The 16,715-nt window shown below is 34.2% G+C and overlaps 2 protein-coding genes and 1 non-coding gene across 7 annotated transcripts; all 3 read left to right on the plus strand.

Moving 5' to 3' along the window:
* The first annotated feature begins 1,517 nt into the window (after window positions 1-1,517).
* LOC133700281 (U4 spliceosomal RNA) lies at window positions 1,518-1,670 on the plus strand. Its single transcript, XR_009843378.1, has one exon. It is a non-coding gene; the product is annotated as a U4 spliceosomal RNA (small nuclear RNA).
* A 2,391-nt stretch (window positions 1,671-4,061) lies between these two features.
* Window positions 4,062-6,283, plus strand: LOC133698983 (heterodimeric geranylgeranyl pyrophosphate synthase small subunit, chloroplastic-like). Its single transcript, XM_062122102.1, has 2 exons — window positions 4,062-4,631; window positions 5,405-6,283. Exons 1-2 carry the CDS (start codon window positions 4,257-4,259, stop codon window positions 6,071-6,073), a joined length of 1,044 nt encoding a protein of 347 aa, XP_061978086.1. The 5' UTR covers window positions 4,062-4,256; the 3' UTR covers window positions 6,074-6,283.
* Window positions 6,284-6,709: 426 nt separating this feature from the next.
* On the plus strand, window positions 6,710-10,625 carry LOC133698982 (F-box/LRR-repeat protein 10-like). 5 transcript variants are annotated; one of them, XM_062122097.1, is made up of 4 exons: window positions 6,710-7,003; window positions 7,103-7,308; window positions 7,699-7,792; window positions 8,931-10,625. In XM_062122097.1, exons 1-4 carry the CDS (start codon window positions 6,812-6,814, stop codon window positions 10,365-10,367), a joined length of 1,929 nt encoding a protein of 642 aa, XP_061978081.1. In that variant the 5' UTR covers window positions 6,710-6,811; the 3' UTR covers window positions 10,368-10,625. The 5 variants fall into 5 exon arrangements, with proteins under 5 accessions (XP_061978081.1, XP_061978082.1, XP_061978084.1 ...); XM_062122100.1 differs by lacking the exon at window positions 7,103-7,308 and having other exon boundaries at window positions 6,864-7,003; XM_062122098.1 differs by lacking the exons at window positions 7,103-7,308; window positions 7,699-7,792 and having other exon boundaries at window positions 6,723-7,003.
* Window positions 10,626-16,715: the final 6,090 nt, after the last annotated feature.

Here is a 16,715-nt window from a genome sequence, read left to right on the forward strand (position 1 = left end):
AAGTATATATATATATATATATATATAAAATACTAATTGACAAAATATTATCGTTTAAACACTAAGTAATTTATAATTAGTAAAAAGATAGGTGATCCGAGTTTAAACTCGTTGATCTAAAATTACCTCAAAAGCTTGAGTGTTTAAAATCTATTACGAGGCTCTAACGATTGAAACATTATGAGTTATTTGTAAATTCTCAATTATAGTATTAAAAAGATTATATATTTAATTTTTATCGGGTTTATTAGATGAATTTTTAATTATAAATCCGAATAAAAATCTGAATTAATCAAAAAAAATATTTCCGTGTCTTTTCTTGAACCGAACATTTATGAAACGATGAAATATGAGAAAATACCACCAGATATTTCATAAAAGATAAACATAAATACATTAAAAGATGTATTAATATTTCACGGACACTTGAATGCGGTACTCCTATAGCAGATTTATCTTCACCACTCCATAAAAAAGCGTCGGATTTCCTTTCACTTCTTTAATGGCCCATGAAGACGCTCTTTTCTTTCTTTGTTTTTTTCTAGACGAAAATTAAAGATTATTTCTGGGAGCATGATATTCTTGCAATCCCCTCTCCTCCTCCTCCAGCAACTTAGAGAGTGTCAAGGAATTTGCTGCTATGGCTACGCTCTTTTCCCTTCCTGCACACCCATAAAGTAGTTCTCACTGCATAAACTGAGATTGGGTTCTTAGGAGAGCAAGGGTTTTGGCGAACATCAATGAATTGAATTGGCTGCTTTTATAATTTCTCATCCCTGGATGAATTGCGTTTGAATTTAATTCATGCCATACAAAATTAAAGATTTCGGTGCACAGAAAAATCAATCGTATCCTCCCTTCTCCTCAGAAGACATGAAACTTGTACATATAAGTTGTGGGGCATTCGTGGGTTTTTCAAACCATCACAATCAGTCCTCCATAGCTAGCTTGAGAGTTGGGAGCAGCTAGGGTTTCTTCTCCTCCGCACACAAGTCAGAATCCACCATGGGTAATGATAGGATACTTTCTTCTTCTCCGGTTTCAATTTATTGGGTAAAGCACTAATTTGGCTTCGATTCTGAAACCATGTTTTTTGATTTAAGGGTTTTTGAGAGAAGTATCTCTTGCCTTTTATTTTCAATCACAAGAAAGAACGCGACAGTGAAAGTTAAAATAGCTATGATTTTTGTTGATATATAATTTTGAATACACGTGATTTTTGTGTTTATGACAATACTATGAATGGTGGTAAGATAATGTCTCGAGCAGCTATATCCAGGCCCTTGATGCAATAGACGTGTTACGAGTTCCGGCAAGGCGCATCTGTTGCCGTTTGAGACACGATTGTCGTTGGCCCTCCTACAGAAGGGATTTCAGCAAGTGTCCTCCAGGGTAAAGCCATATAATGCAAGTTCAGAGGGTCATCCGTGTCAGAGTTCAAATCCCACATCGAGAAGACACAACGTAGAGAAACAAATGGTGCCTTATAAAATGAGAGCCGATAAGCAATTCACTTTATCTTTGCGCTTGGGGCAAGGACGCAGCTAGTGAGGTTCTAACCGAGGCGCGTCAATTGCTGGTTGAAAACTATTTCCAAACCCCCTCTTAGGCACTGGGTTTGGCTCAGTGCCTTCGAGAATTTCTGGAAGGGCTCCCTTCGGGGTAAAGCCCTACAATTCCAGTCCAAATGTTACTATTCGTTGTGTGCAAGCAAGACTTGTCTTTTGTTCTCAAGTGAATTAAACCCGGTATAGGGTTTCCATTGATAATTACAGCGAGCATCTTAATTATTTGGGGTGGTTTAGATTTTTTGTTAAATAATTTTTTTAAAATTAAATTTTTTTAAAAATCATTTCGTATCTTATTTTCTTTTTAATCGACGTCTACCTGACTACAAAAAAGTTTTTGTTTCCGAAAAAATGACAATAGCTTTTGTTTCTAGGGCTGGAGAAGGGTTGGGTTTTTTTTCTAGGCAGTGGCTGAGGCGTCTGTGGTGGTGGGGATGGATTGGGTTTGTGGTGGTGGGGATGGGTTGGGTATACGTGGTGGGTGGGGATGTGACTGTTCTGGGTATGGTTTGTTGATGGTATCTAGACGTGGTGGATTTCTTCAGGTCGTGGTTGTAAATAATTGTTTTTCATAATTTGTGTGCCGGTATGGGTTGCTGGAAACTGCAACATCAACTCCCATTGGTGCCACTTGGCAGGACCATAAACTTCTCCTCCCCCAATCAACGGCGGAAGCAAAATTATTCAACTCAATCTTGTACGCACGAGAATCCCAATATTCAAGAAGAACAGTGATCGAAAGTATGTTTGGTATTGTGATTGTGATTTTAAAAAAATTATTTAGTTGATATTGGTTTGAAAAAATAAGTGTTTGGTTATAACTGTGGTTGAAATTGAAATTGAAAAAAAAATAATTTAATGTGTATGGTTAAGAATACTTTTGAAATTGAGCTTATAAAATAATTTTAAAAAATATATATTAATATTGATAGTTTTTAATTTAAATATTGTAGATTTAACTATTACTATTATATAATGAAATAAATAATACTTTATATAAAATATTTTTTATTATTCCATTAAATTTTTTAAGAGCACAACAACATAGGTAAAATATAATCAGGAATAAAATTGGGATTGCGATCAAATTCTGCAAATATTACGTCATCAAGCGATCTCCGTCTAATTTATATAGTGTCATTGAATAATGTTAACACTAGTTTTTTTGAATAAAACACAATTAAAAATAAAAAATATTTTTTTTATTTTGTTAGATCGGACACGATTTAATGCATTTTTAACGTTGAACCGGACCGGTCCGGCCGGAACAATAAAGCATGCTCTACTGTTCATGAAAGAAAATCTGTGCCTGTACCACAACTAACAATAGACCCTATCAATAAAAATTTGCTGTTGTTGGAGTATTATCAAATGGGTGAGTTACCGTGGTTATTTCAAACACAGAAGTAATCACCTAACCGAATACCCTCTCCAGTTTTCTTATCCTATAAAAATTGGGGAAAAAAAAAAGTGAGTAGAGAGTATTGATCCTTAATTAACTGTGCACGTGGTTAAATTTTTTTAATTAAAACCCATATTAATCCTTAATTACCCTGTATTTGGCAGATATTTGCAGTCCTGGTGGTGGTGGGTACATAGGAAATTAATTAAAACCCCAGTCATCTAAAGAGTGTTCTTTTGTTGAATTCAAGATTAATTGTCAGTGGTTTAAAATTTTATAACAAAAGTTTCTTTCTTTCCATGACAATGATTCTAGCTATATAATATAATTAATAAAACGAATCTAAAGATTTTATTCTGAACACAATTTTGAACTCTACCAGTGCAATTCATTTTTGCTCAAAAATGATTCCCAGCCTGCTGTTCTATAACTCAATTGAATTAAGATTGTTATTATTTATTTTACTTTTTAAAGTTTAATTTTACTAGTAGAAATTGAATCGTATATATGATAAAATCGAACAGTTAAATATGGAATGCCTTTATTTTTAATAAAATTGATAAAATCCCAAACAGCCCCTTTAATCAAGAACTGTCTCTCTCTTCATTCTCTCCCCAAATCTCTAACATCCAGCTTTCATGACCTTCCCAATTTATTTCTCATGGAATGCTTTAAACACCACTTGATTTACCTGGGTGGAAATGATTGGTACGATGCTCTTGAAGTGCTATGAGACAACATGCACTGTACACAACCGTACCTCATGAATTGGGTTGTCGAATTGTCTGAAGCTTCCGTCCCAAATAGCGGCAGGAGACCAAGGAAATCTGCGGAAATGATTTAGGACCAGTCCGTTGATGATGCCAACCTCTCTAACTCTCCTGTTACTCTTCAGTTATGTTATGATCTTCCTCTGAAAAGCTTCTTGAAACGATCATGTTGGATTTCTCGCCACAGTTGTAATAACATATTTGTAAGAGATTTGTTAATGTAATATCCATTTAAAAAATAAATATTAATTTAGGTTACGTTTTTATTTGAATTAGATAAAACTGTGGCACCACCAAGTTTTTTTTAGCGCATCTTCTCAAGTTCGCTACACTCCAAATCTCCAATCCATAACACGCCGAGTCAATGAAAGCCATCATAACGGCACCGAATTCTCCATTCAAAGACAAACTTTCCACATTTCTCATTTCCTATTCCCACATAGAAAAGCGCAATCTTTCTAAAGACCAAAGAGGCACATAATCAGTGGTGTCAGATAAACACAGAACTCTGTAAAAATGGTGGTATCTTCTCTTATAGCAATACCATCACCACTTACTACTACTATCTACCTCCCTGTAAAAAGCCCAAATCTTTACACTAAAAAACTTGGCAAAATGTCAAAAATTCAATGTTCTTTATCAGTTTCAAACCAATCAAAGACAGCCCAGTTTGATTTAAAGACTTATTGGACAACCTTGATTGGAGAAATCAATCAGGAACTAGACCAAGCTGTTCCTATTCAGTATCCAGATAAGATTTATGAGGCCATGAGGTATTCTGTTCTTGCAAAAGGTGCTAAAAGAGCCCCTCCAGTTATGTGTGTTGCTGCTTGTGAACTCTTTGGTGGTAATCGCCTCGCCGCCTTCCCTACTGCTTGTGCTCTTGAAATGGTAACAAAATTAAAGCCCTCCCTCCCATCTTTGTATTTTGACTCCTTTTCTAGTATGGTTTTAAATCTGGTTTGGTTCTTGAGGTCCGATGCTGTTTATTTAAGTATAATATTTGTTTTAGGAAAATAATCAAGAAAAGAATTGGATTTGCTGCTGTTAGGTTCTTGATGATGACTGATTGGTATAATATGTAGGTCCTTTGATTGCGATCATTGATTTGATTTTGTTTTTATTTTTATTTTTTTATATATATTTAGTTTTCGTGATGACTGTTCTGCTTTTGATGTGATATAGCAAGAGTGAAGTTAAGTTTGGTGTTAATTTTGTTTTCTAGATGGTCTTTTACAAGCTATTAGAGGAATCGTACTAAGAGCTCCAATCTTTAGTTAGTAGGACTGATGATGTTATGATGTCCCATTATCTTGAGCAACTTCAAGTTTTTAGGTGTCGAATATTGGGTGTTTGATACAGATATCATTCGGTTTGTGGACTCGGTTCATTTAAAGAAGATTCAGGGTGGTGCTTTTAAGGTAGAAATATTTTGATTCCAGTTTGTCCTGCACAGCAGAATCAGAGAGTAAATTTGGAATTTTGCTTTCAATTGATGGTTCCAATACTGAGGAATAATTATATTTATAGAAAGGAGAATGCTAATGCTTTTTAAGGCACTTGAAGTCCTTTCATTATTTGGAGGAAAAGGGAAAGAACAACTTTGCTGATATGAAGTCACCTTCCTAACAGTAACTGTATCCGTTATGGTCTGGTTTTGACAGGTTCATGCAGCTTCGTTGATCCATGACGACCTTCCCTGCATGGATGATGACCCATCACGACGAGGTCAACCATCAAACCACACAATTTATGGTGTTGATATGGCAATCCTTGCCGGGGATGCGCTCTTCCCTCTTGGCTTTAGCCATATTGTCTCCCAGACGCCTTCTGACCTTGTACCAGAGCCACGACTTCTCCGCGTGATTGCTGAGATTGCTCGTGCTGTGGGGTCCAGAGGCATGGCTGCCGGGCAGTTCCTAGACCTTGAGGGCGGCCCTAATGCTGTTGAATTTGTTCAAGAGAAGAAATATGGTGAAATGGGTGAGTGCTCTGCAGTGTGTGGAGGATTGCTAGCTGGTGCTACGGATGATGAGATACAGAGATTGAGGAGATATGGAAGAGCTGTTGGTGTATTATATGAAGTCGTTGATGACATCTTGGAAGCAAAAACGATGAAGAGCAAGTTAGATGAGGAGGAGAAGAGAAAGAAAGGGAAGAGCTATGTTGCTGTATACGGGGTTGAGAAGGCTACAGAGGTGGCGGAGGAGCTGAGAGCCAAGGCTAAAAAGGAACTGGATGGCTTTGAGAAATACGGCGAGAGTGTAGTGCCACTCTACAGCTTCGTGGACTACGCTGCTGATAGAGGTTTCAGTTTTGGCGAGTCAATTTAATGATAGGGATCTGGCCCCATTGTTTTCGCTCTAGTCTTAGAATTAGGATACTGTTTATGGCCTGAACTGATGAAAAGAGGATGCCCTGTTTGATGGCAAAACATGTGTCTTGGTCACTGACAAACATGATGAGACACAGCAGGAAACAAGCATTTTAACTTGCAGAAGAGGGGAAGGTCTAGCTATAAATAAGTTCTTCGCTTTTGCAAATATTTCAATTTCAGTCCTTAAAATACTAAACACGTTCACAAGATGTGAGAGAAATCATGGCATCAAACAAATTTTGATGCTTAGGGTTGGAAAATCATGAAAGGGACCTTTTACTTTCTTTTTTCTCTTATGTCTCTTGAGAATTTGTAAGAAGATAAAATGATTTTGTAGTCTTTCTTTCCTACAGAGTTTTTCATGTAAAAATATTTCACTTTTTCCATGGAAGGGGCTGGGCTTGTTCCAAACAACTAAATATGTTCCAACCTCAATTGAGAGTAAATAATATTAATATAAAAAATAAAAATTAACAAAAAACCACAGGCTGCCTAAAAAATGCACGAGAATTAAGGTTTTAAGTCAATGATGATAATAATTATTAAAATAAAAAAGAATTGTGATAATTTTAACTTAGAGATTGATTTGAAACACTTAACAGAATTGAAGGATCGATTTACTCTTGACCCCAAATAAAATGAAGGAATAATTGAGGCTTCACCATATCGATTCAAAGCAAAGCCGTTGAGAAAGATGGCTAGCCCTGAAGAAGAGGAGGAGGAGCAGGAGGAGGAGGAGAGCTTGGATCAGCTACCAGGAACAGTGCTTGCAACCATAATTTCAAAACTCGACGTGGCATCAATCTGCTCCGTTGCTTCCACCTGCAAGACCTTCAACGCTTGTGCTTCTCATATCCTCACTTTCATCCCCAGTTTTCACCTCCTTGTAAGCCAGTCTTTAAGACACGAAAAACCCACAAAAGATCTCATCTTTTTATGATCATTTGATTGATGGGTTTGCAATTATTTTTATTTCTTGTTATAGGATATTGCGCCGTCAATTGATTTATTAAAGCCTTTAATGCCTCCCAATCCTTACCTTAAAAGCCTGAAGCTTGACTGCGCCCGACTTGATGATTCTGCTATTAATGTTTTCGTTCGGGATTCCTTTCATGAACTTTATTTACATAATTGCGCAAATTTTAGTGGGAAATTGCTTTCTGAGATTGGAGGAAAGTGCGCCGATTTAAGGTAAAAAGATGTTAGAAAAGTTTTTTTTTTCCCCTGACTGTGCGTGCATTGCTTGCCTGATGGGAACTGTATCTTTATTCGTGCGTGTGATGCAGACAATATGGTAAAATGTTAATTGAAATGCAATAGAAAATGAGGTTTTATGTTAATGTGTGTGTGTGTGTGTGTTTGGGAGTGAAATGCAGGCAGTCGTGGCTGACACTAGATGCTAGTAGTGATCAGATGATAATGAAATGCAAGAAAAACATGGTTTTTTTTTTTTTGTGTTTTATGTGTTGTTGTTGTTGTGGGGTAACTGAGTAATGTGTGGGATGATGGTATGTGATTATCTGGACGTGTTAGATTTATTGTGTTGTTATTGGTTTTGTATGTTTTTGAATTTTGGTTTAGGTATCTGTACTTGGAATCAGTGGCTGAAAAAAGAGGGCGCCCTATTCATATATCTGATCTGGAGGAGTTACTCAGAGGTTGCACGCAATTAGAAGTAAGGTTCAAGTGCAAATTCAAGTAATTAAAGAAGATTAAAATGTAAAGTAGTAATTGAATGACAAAGAAATGTTTGGTGAGATTTTACACTGGGTTACTTAATCTTTAGCACATTTATTGCTATTGGAGTTTAGTAATCGAATAGATTGGTGTTCGCCGTTCCATTGCTGCATTTTATCTCTCTTGCAAGAAAGAAAATATTTACTTATTTCAGAAATCATTGTGATAAAATGTAATTGCTGATTTCTTCAGCTAGTTTTTAATATGGATGCAAATAAATGTAAAATCAGCTTCACTTTACTTTTCGTTGGCTTCTGCAAGAAGTATTGGGTTGGTGAATGTTTGCTTGAGAATCAAAATCATAAAACTTAGATGATCAACCATGGTGAAGAAATCCTTGTTGATTTCAAAAAAGTTCACTTTTGTACTCCAACTGTAGTATTCATTTTCAACATCCAAATAGCCACCTAAATAGCCGGCTTTGGATCATAAAATTTACCTGCTATTTAGTACGATCATGGGCTTAATTTTGCTATAGGAATATTTTTGGATTACTCTTTTGGCTATCCAAAAGCTTTCTCATAATCTTGAATATCTGTTCTTTGTTAGTTTTACATGCACTGTGCTTAAAGTTGCAAGCATACTTAGGCATACGATTAAAAAGCCGAGGATAAGTGAGTGGTTCTCTTTTTTGTCAAATTGAGGACGACTTTTAAAAAATGAAGAATATAGATTAAATTTTTGAACCTGTTGCTCATTGATAGATTTTGTCAAGTCATTCGGCTACGGGCCTCTTGTCTTGTAGTTAAGAATTTGCCAAATTAATCATCTTGTTAATTTATTGGTGAACGCACTGTCCTGGTCTTGGGGACTACCTCGTGTTGATATTTATTGTGTTCTTGGAATTTAGTTGTGCTGGCAGTGATACTATATTGATTGACATGAATCTGGTCTAATAATTGAATGATAGGCTCTTTGTTCATGCACATCATTTAGCTCTTGCAATAACATGTACCTGAATTCTTTTGCATCTATGCGATGCTTTGTCAATGTTACGTATATTCACAATGAAGCATGACATTCAAATGTCCTTTGAACAAATATATTCTGTCTAATATGTGTTTATTCTTTTGTAGGAACTGATTTTGATGTTTGATGTCCCATTATTTCTTCGTCATAAGTTTGCTCAAGTATGGGCTTTGGCTTCAGAAAAACTCACTTCTCTTGAGATTGGGTGTGTTTCTTCAGTGATGGTAACTGAACTGCTTAGCCCAAGTTTGGGACATCATCGATCACCAAATCATGTTCGACCACCCATTCTGCCTGGCATTCAGAGATTGTGCCTTTCTGTAGACTATATTACTGACACCATGGTTAGCACAATATCGAATGTTCTCTTGTCCTTGACACATTTGGACCTTCGAGATGCCCCTCTCATAGAACCAACAAGTGCATATGATCTCACCAACTCTGGTCTTCAGCAGATTAATCAGCATGGAAAATTGAAACATCTCTCATTGGTTCGAAGCCAAGAATTCCTCATCACATATTTTAGACGTGTTAATGATCTGGGAATGCTGTTAATGGCTGACAAGTGTGCAAACATGGAAAGTATTTGTCTTGGAGGCTTTTGTCGAGTTACAGATACCGGATTCAAAACAATCTTGCATTCATGCTCTAGTCTCTACAAGCTCAGGGTGTCTTATGGAACCCATTTAACTGATCTGGTCTTTCATGACATTTCTGCGACAGCTCTGTCTTTAACTCATGTGAGCTTGAGATGGTGCAACCTTTTAACCAACCATGCAATAAAGAATTTGGTATCAAACACGCACCTTAAAATTCTTGACTTGAGAGACTGCAAACACCTTGGGGATGGAGCCCTAAGATCTATCAGCACTCTTCCGGAGTTGAAGATTTTACTACTGGATGGCTCCGATATAAGTGATTTTGGATTGTCATACTTAAGAGGAGTTATAAATTCGTTAGTTTCTCTGTCTGTGAGAGGGTGTAAGAGACTTACAGATAAATGCATCTCTGCCTTATTTGAAGGCTCTTCTAAACTAGAGTTACAACAATTGGACCTATCAAATCTTCCTAATCTCTCGGATAATGGAGTTCTGACACTCGCAAAATGTAGGGTTCCAATTTCCGAACTTAGAATGCGACAGTGTCCACTCATCGGTGATGCATCAGTCATGGCATTAGCATCAATGCAGGTTGATGAGGACAGATGGCATGGTTGTAGACTGCGGTTGTTGGATCTATACAACTGTGGCGGTATAACACAACTTTTGTTCTGGTGGTTAAAGAAACCCTATTTTCCAAGGTTGAGATGGTTGGGAGTGACAGGAAGTGTAAGTCGGGATATTGTAGATGCTTTAGCTAGGAATAGACCATTCCTGCATGTGGCATGGCATGCCGAGGAGCTGGGGTCCAACCAGTGGGATAACTCACATGGTTTATACATGCATGACTACGATGAGGTGGATGAACTTGAACAACTTCTCGAAGAAGGTGAATATATTGATGAGGAGATGATGGATGTTGATAACGATGCAGAACTCCTGTAGTATTTGCCATTGTGAAAATAGACGAGGAGAAGATGGATGCTGGTAATGATGCAGAACCATTGGAGTATTTTCTGATGTAAAATGCTCCGTGTGTTAGCATTCTCGTAATGTGACAGTCTGTTGATCTTATAACTGACCTCAGAATCTTGTACTTCAAGACAAAATTTGCTAAATATGCGTTGTTGATAATGTAAAGTGTATTATAAGTGGATTGCTACTTGAATCTTGATTGCAAATAGATTGCCTATGATTTGCCAATGGATTGAAGAGCTATATATAATAGCATGTAAGAGTTTTTGTGCATTATTTTCTGTGTATAGCATGGTGGCGTTCTTCTTGTGGTGTTGGCACCATTAACAAAATGCTTGCTCGCATATGATGCTCTCAATTTTCTAGTGCCCTTCTCCTGAAACTGTCCTCTTCCCAGCTCATAAAATTAAGGGCCGTGTATTCCACTGGCTGCGGCGGTTGATGCATCTGATGCCTTCATTCTCCATCCACTCGAGGGTCTGGCTCAGTGGTCAACAGTGTGACTTGTTTCGTCCCTGTCCCGAGTTCGATCTTCTATGTGCATGTCTGTCACCCCCGCGGTGCTTTACCTGTTCACTGGGCTTGCAGGATGTTCAGTGGGCCGTGGGGAATAGTCGTGGTGCGCGCAAGCTGGCCCGGACACCCTACGATAATAAAAAAAATATATAATTAATAAGTCATAGTTTGTGGAGTTGCTTGGTACAAGTAACAAATGGCAATCCAAGAACATCAAATAGCTAGCCACTGAGATATAATTAACAAAATTGCTATATCAGAGATGCTGTATCAGATTGCTTGCTACAAGTAACAAATGGCAATCCAAGAATTGATAGCATCAAATGTAAACCAAAAATTGCATCTCTGATATAGCATCAAATGTAAACCAAAAATTGCTTTAAATGGATTTCCAGTACAAAATCAAATAGCTAGCCACTGAGATATAATTAGAGATGCTATATCAGAGATGCTGTATCAGATTAAGAGCTTCTCCAATTAAAAATGCTATATTAAAAAATTAAATTGATAAAATGATTTTTTTGAATAGTTTAATTATATTTTAATATTTTATATTAAATTAATTTTAATATAGTTATATAACTAATTTAGTTATTTTTTATATAATATAATCATGATTTTATTAATTATATAATTAATGAGTAATTTATAAAATCAAGAGATAAAAAAGAAAATAAAAAAAATCTATAAGCAAGTATACCTTTTGATTTCAGCTAATTAACAGAGCAGGGCATAATTGATGTTATTAATTAATTGGAGGACAACTACTTCTTATTTTTCCAAACCACAAAGAAGCGAGGCACAAGGCTTTGAAATTTACAGGTTTATTTTCTTTTTATTATTATATTTTTAAAGAGGAAAACAAAGGAAAGAGACATTGGACAACAAATATACATACTTTCTCTTGCTTTTGGCTATTCTACAGAGAAGTGTAGAAATAGTATTTTAGAGCAAAAAAAGACATTTTAGCTATTCATATAACTATCCCGTTGGAGTTGTTAAAACTAAAAATAATAGGTCAAAGTACTTTTTTTTAGTTTTGGCTATCCCAATAGCTCTTGCGTTGGAGTTGCTTTAAGAAAAAAACTAAAAAGGGGGTTTTTTTGTTGTGCTATCCTCACAAATCACTATTTATTTAAATAGTGCTTCTTCTTTTTTCTTCTTTGATTTCTTTTTCAATCAATGCTTTTTATTTTTATTTTTTTTATATCTCATCTTTTAATATTACATTTGTTTTTTATTAGGTTATTTTACTTTCATAACACGGATCACAGGTTAATCTGGTTGATTCAATATTTTTTTCTTAATTAACTTTTTTTTTCAATTTTATCCTTTAATATTAAATCGATCGAGAATTAAGTTGTATGATTTGTTTTATTTACTTTCTATTAGGTTATTTTGGCTTCATGACCTGATAATAGTGCTTAACAAATTAACTTAAGTTGACTCGAGTTGTTTTTTATCCTTTTTTTTAATTGATTTTTTTTTACAATTTCATCATTGAATATTAGATCAGTTTGAAATTGAGTTTTATTATCCATTTTGATTCACTTTCAATGAGGATATCTTAAACTCGATTAAATCGGGTTGTTTTTTATTTTTTTCTAAGAGGTTATCTTAGTCGTGTGACTTGGGTCATATGTCATTCAAAATTGGATTTATTATTTATTAGGTTGTCCATGTCTCTTGACTCGAGTCATGAGTTTGGTAGTTTAACCCAGTTAACTCGATTTTTTCTTAAACTTTTTTTAATTGACTTTTTTTCTCCAATTTTATCAATTATTATTGTGTTTGATATGAAATTAAGCTTTATACTTTGTTTTGGTTTGTTGTTTATTAGGTTATATATTGGTCTCATAACTCGAGAATAATGCTTAACGGATTAACCCAGGTTGACTTGGCTTATTTTCCATGTCATTTTTTTAATTGAAAAATTTACAAGTTTCATCATTCAATATTGGGTCTGATATGATCAATTAATAATTGAGCTTTATAATTTGTATTGATTTGTTCTTTATAGGATTATCTTAATCTCATTACTAAAATCACATATTTGACAGGTTAATCCAGGTTATATCAAGTTGTTTTTTTTTATTTTCTTTTTATGAGGTTATCCCGGTTTCATGACTTAGTTCATGGGTTTAACGGATTGACTCAGTTTATTTTTTATGTATTTTTCTATTTGATTTATTATTTTAATCTTATTCTTAAACATTGGGCAAATTGTGAATTGAATTTTGTTATATGTTTTGGTTTGCTTTCTGTTGAGTTATCTTGGTCTTATGACCCGGATCGCGGGTTTTATAGGTTAACTCAGGTTGCTTTTTAGGTCTTTTTTATTTGATTTTTATAATTTCATCCTTAAACATTGGGTTGATTGAAAATTATGCTTCATAATTTGTTTTGAATTATTTTCTATAGAATTATCATAATCTCATAACTTTGATAGTGATTTTAACATGTTAACGCAAGCTGACTAAAGTTAATATGATATTTTATTATTTTAATATTAGAAAAAGATGTCACATTGATTTTTTTTTGTTTAAAAGTATATTTTTATAGGTTATTTGAGTTATTTTTAGACCTGCAAAGTCAATCGGGTCATATCATGTCAGCTCTCACTCAATTAAAATTTTTTTTTTATTAAAAAAAATATTAGCAATATATCAAGTTTTATATATAAAAAACTTGACCCTACGCCCAACACAGTGTGTGTCCATGAGAAGTAAAACCTAAAAAAAAAACCTTGCATGCAGCAATAAATTATTCCAGCAACCCTAACTAAAACAAAATTTGCTACCACCTCCTGAGATTGTAGCCTATAGACAGGGGACTAGTCCACTAGTAATATTAAGGGCAGGGCTTTATCACGGGCCAAGATTGGATAGAAATTATGTGCTTATTTTTGCGCCGTCTAAAATCTAAATTTAAATTTTGTATGATCTAAGTAAAAGGGCCATGCAAATAAGCCCACCGTCAAATGAACAGTCCTTCTCGTTTGGTGGAGGGCATTGCGAAGGACTACCCTATACGTGAAACTGAACTCTAAATTTTAGAGGGGAAAATCAAATTATGAAAAGAAGAAAAAACATTAAAAATAAGATGAAAAGGAGTGTATAAAAATCTGGAAAAAAAACTCAAATTTAAAACTTTTTTTAACCCTTTTTTATAATGAATTTTTAAAATTAAAAAGTTAAATAATTAATAAGAATCAATTCCCATCATTACCTATATTTGATTAGTTACTATAAATCAAGAATCAAATAATAAATTAAATATAGATTTTTAATAGAAAAATTAAGGGTTTTTCAAGATTAATTTCGTATTAATTTATAATTTATTTAAATTATATTAATTAAATAAATTTTCAATATATCTCTTTCTTTTGACGGTAGTTTGCAAAGGCAATATATTGTTGACTTTTTAAAGTTATATTTGTATAAAAAAATATAAAACTATAGAGCTGCCAGGATGATGGTATAGCCATCCAATCTAATCTACATAAATATTCGAACCGGCAAACTTTATCTGAATCAAAGTTGGCCCATCAAAAAAAGTGATTCCTTGTACTCAGGGAGGTGTTTTCTAGTTCTAAAAAGGAAGGAAAGTCTATGATAAACTTTCCAACATCGTCCTGTTAAATCTGCACTGTCCTAGTCAGAATTGCCCCCACCTCATTACCGACATCTCATGTTTATCTCACGTATCGTATTAGATTGTTTTTTAAAATGTTTTTATTATATATATATATATATATATAATTTATTTTTTAAATTAATATATTAAAAAATTTAAAAATAAAAAACTTGGTTGAACTGACAAAACAAATGGTGTCTAAAATCTTAACATGGTGTGCTGGTAGTCTTTTAACTCCATGCAATATGTGTTTTGTTAATAACATGATTGATATTTTTAATATTGTTTTTTAATTAAAATTATATTTGTATATATGTATTTTTTTATATTAACACATTAAAATTATTTAAAAAAATTATTTTGATTTTTTTATTAAGAAACTATTCAAGGCTTTTTTTTTTTAAGGGTAATAATCTTGAAACAACAAAATATTAGGTTAATTTATTGACTTACAAATTCACCAGTCAAACCTGATTTTTGAGTCAAGTTCATTCCCGAAACAAATTTTATAACAATATATTGTTATTGTTATTGTTATTTATCTTTACTTAAAAAATGTAATAAAAATGACTCTAAAACACAACTGTGCTGCATGTATTTATTTTCTCATTTTTTATTCACTTAGAAAAATAATAATTTCTGGTAAATATGCTAACCTTGTCATGAACCGTTTACTAAAAATCGATCTGAGAAAGAATTCAAGCAGGATGTTAAAAGAGTTCGGAGAATATCCTCATTTCTTTTCACTGCCCAGATTATTAAAACAAGAGAAAATTTGACTCGAAATGTTTCCGTTCTCCTGCATATATTAATAACTAACCGAAACTGCATGCCTTCGTTGCGGTTTCGGATAAGCTTAAATATTCATTTATTTAAACTCCACTAGAAACATGGATTCTTGGACTCGGAATCGCATATTCTTGAAAGTCTGGCGGCGACAGGTTGCCGCTTCGATGTCAAATCTCCTCTGCTAATCTCACGTGACCTTTGGTGATACCCAAAGGCCACTTTACCACGTCATCCACTCCCATCTTTCCACGTGCCGTCCAAGTAATTTCTTCTTGTTTATCTTCCATGTCATGGCACTTTATTTTACCCGATTATTCCTCTGCTAATGCGAATCGCGTGTCTGCTAGCTCAGGTCAACCGCTCTATCTCGCAATCCTGGATTGACACGTGGCCCTATAATTCCTTGTAAAAGATTGTCCGGGTCATGGTTTATTTTATTAATACCAAATCTATCTGGGCACGGCTCCTGAAATTATATTTGTATCAAATATAAATCTATCTAATCTTGATTAGGCGAATTGTGTTCTAAAGCTTCATTTGAAGCTCTTGAATTATGTCTATATTAATTATTAATCCACTCTATCAGTAAGATTTATTAGTGATTTGACTCTCAAGAACATTTATTTATAGCAACAGTACACCCACGATTTGCATGTGTATCTTGCAATTCGTGACGGTGGTTGATTTTCCACATCTGATACCGTTAACATGGAGCACCGTGTGATGATAACGTTCATCATGCTCGACGAGCGAGACATTGTAGCCCCCAAGATTATAAGGTAATTACCTTGTGAGACCATATTTTTTTAGCACACCTAGCTGTTAATTAAGAAATATCTCATTAAAATTATATACGGATAAAATTCTAAATTTATTTTTTAAAAATTATTAATTCAAGTATTATAAATTTTAGAGTCACTAAAAATTTATATGATTATTAACTTCAGAATCTCGAGGAATTAGTTGAGAAACACATAAACTGATCTAGACATCTATAATTAAAAAAAATTTATATGTAGTTAAAAAAGTATGTTTTTGGTTTGCTTGCTTCATTCTCACCTTCTTTTTTCGTGCTATCAACTTGCTTGAAATAACATAAAATAGCAAAACTGTCATATTTATTGCATATTTTGTCGTGGTATCATTTTATTTTGAATTAGTATTTCTTAAAATTACAGCAAAGGAAACTTTATTTGTTAAATTATTATGTTAATTCCCCATTTTTGCTTCTCTTTTTTTTTTTCACGTTACAAGCTAGCATCAACAGAGGAAAGAAAAGTGCTTTTAAGTAACTTCATCTAAGTACTGCTGGTCCAAAATCCACACCTCTCCCATGAATCTCATAATTACTCAGCAGCACCTTCTTAGCGCTCTCCT

The sequence above is a fragment of the Populus nigra genome, chromosome 7 (genome assembly GCF_951802175.1).
Source record: "Populus nigra chromosome 7, ddPopNigr1.1, whole genome shotgun sequence".
NCBI lineage: Eukaryota > Viridiplantae > Streptophyta > Magnoliopsida > Malpighiales > Salicaceae > Populus > Populus nigra.

Bases quoted from the DNA above. Each gene is read 5' to 3' on its own strand.
- LOC133698982 (XM_062122097.1), top strand. From the start codon at position 6,812: ATGGCTAGCCCTGAAGAAGAGGAGGAGGAGCAGGAGGAGGAGGAGAGC. The intron at 7,004-7,102 runs GTAAGCCAGTCT...TTCTTGTTATAG, and splicing joins TCCCCAGTTTTCACCTCCTT to GATATTGCGCCGTCAATTGA. The intron at 7,793-8,930 runs GTAAGGTTCAAG...ATTCTTTTGTAG, and splicing joins GAGGTTGCACGCAATTAGAA to GAACTGATTTTGATGTTTGA.
- LOC133698983 (XM_062122102.1), top strand. From the start codon at position 4,257: ATGGTGGTATCTTCTCTTATAGCAATACCATCACCACTTACTACTACT. The intron at 4,632-5,404 runs GTAACAAAATTA...TGGTTTTGACAG, and splicing joins CTGCTTGTGCTCTTGAAATG to GTTCATGCAGCTTCGTTGAT.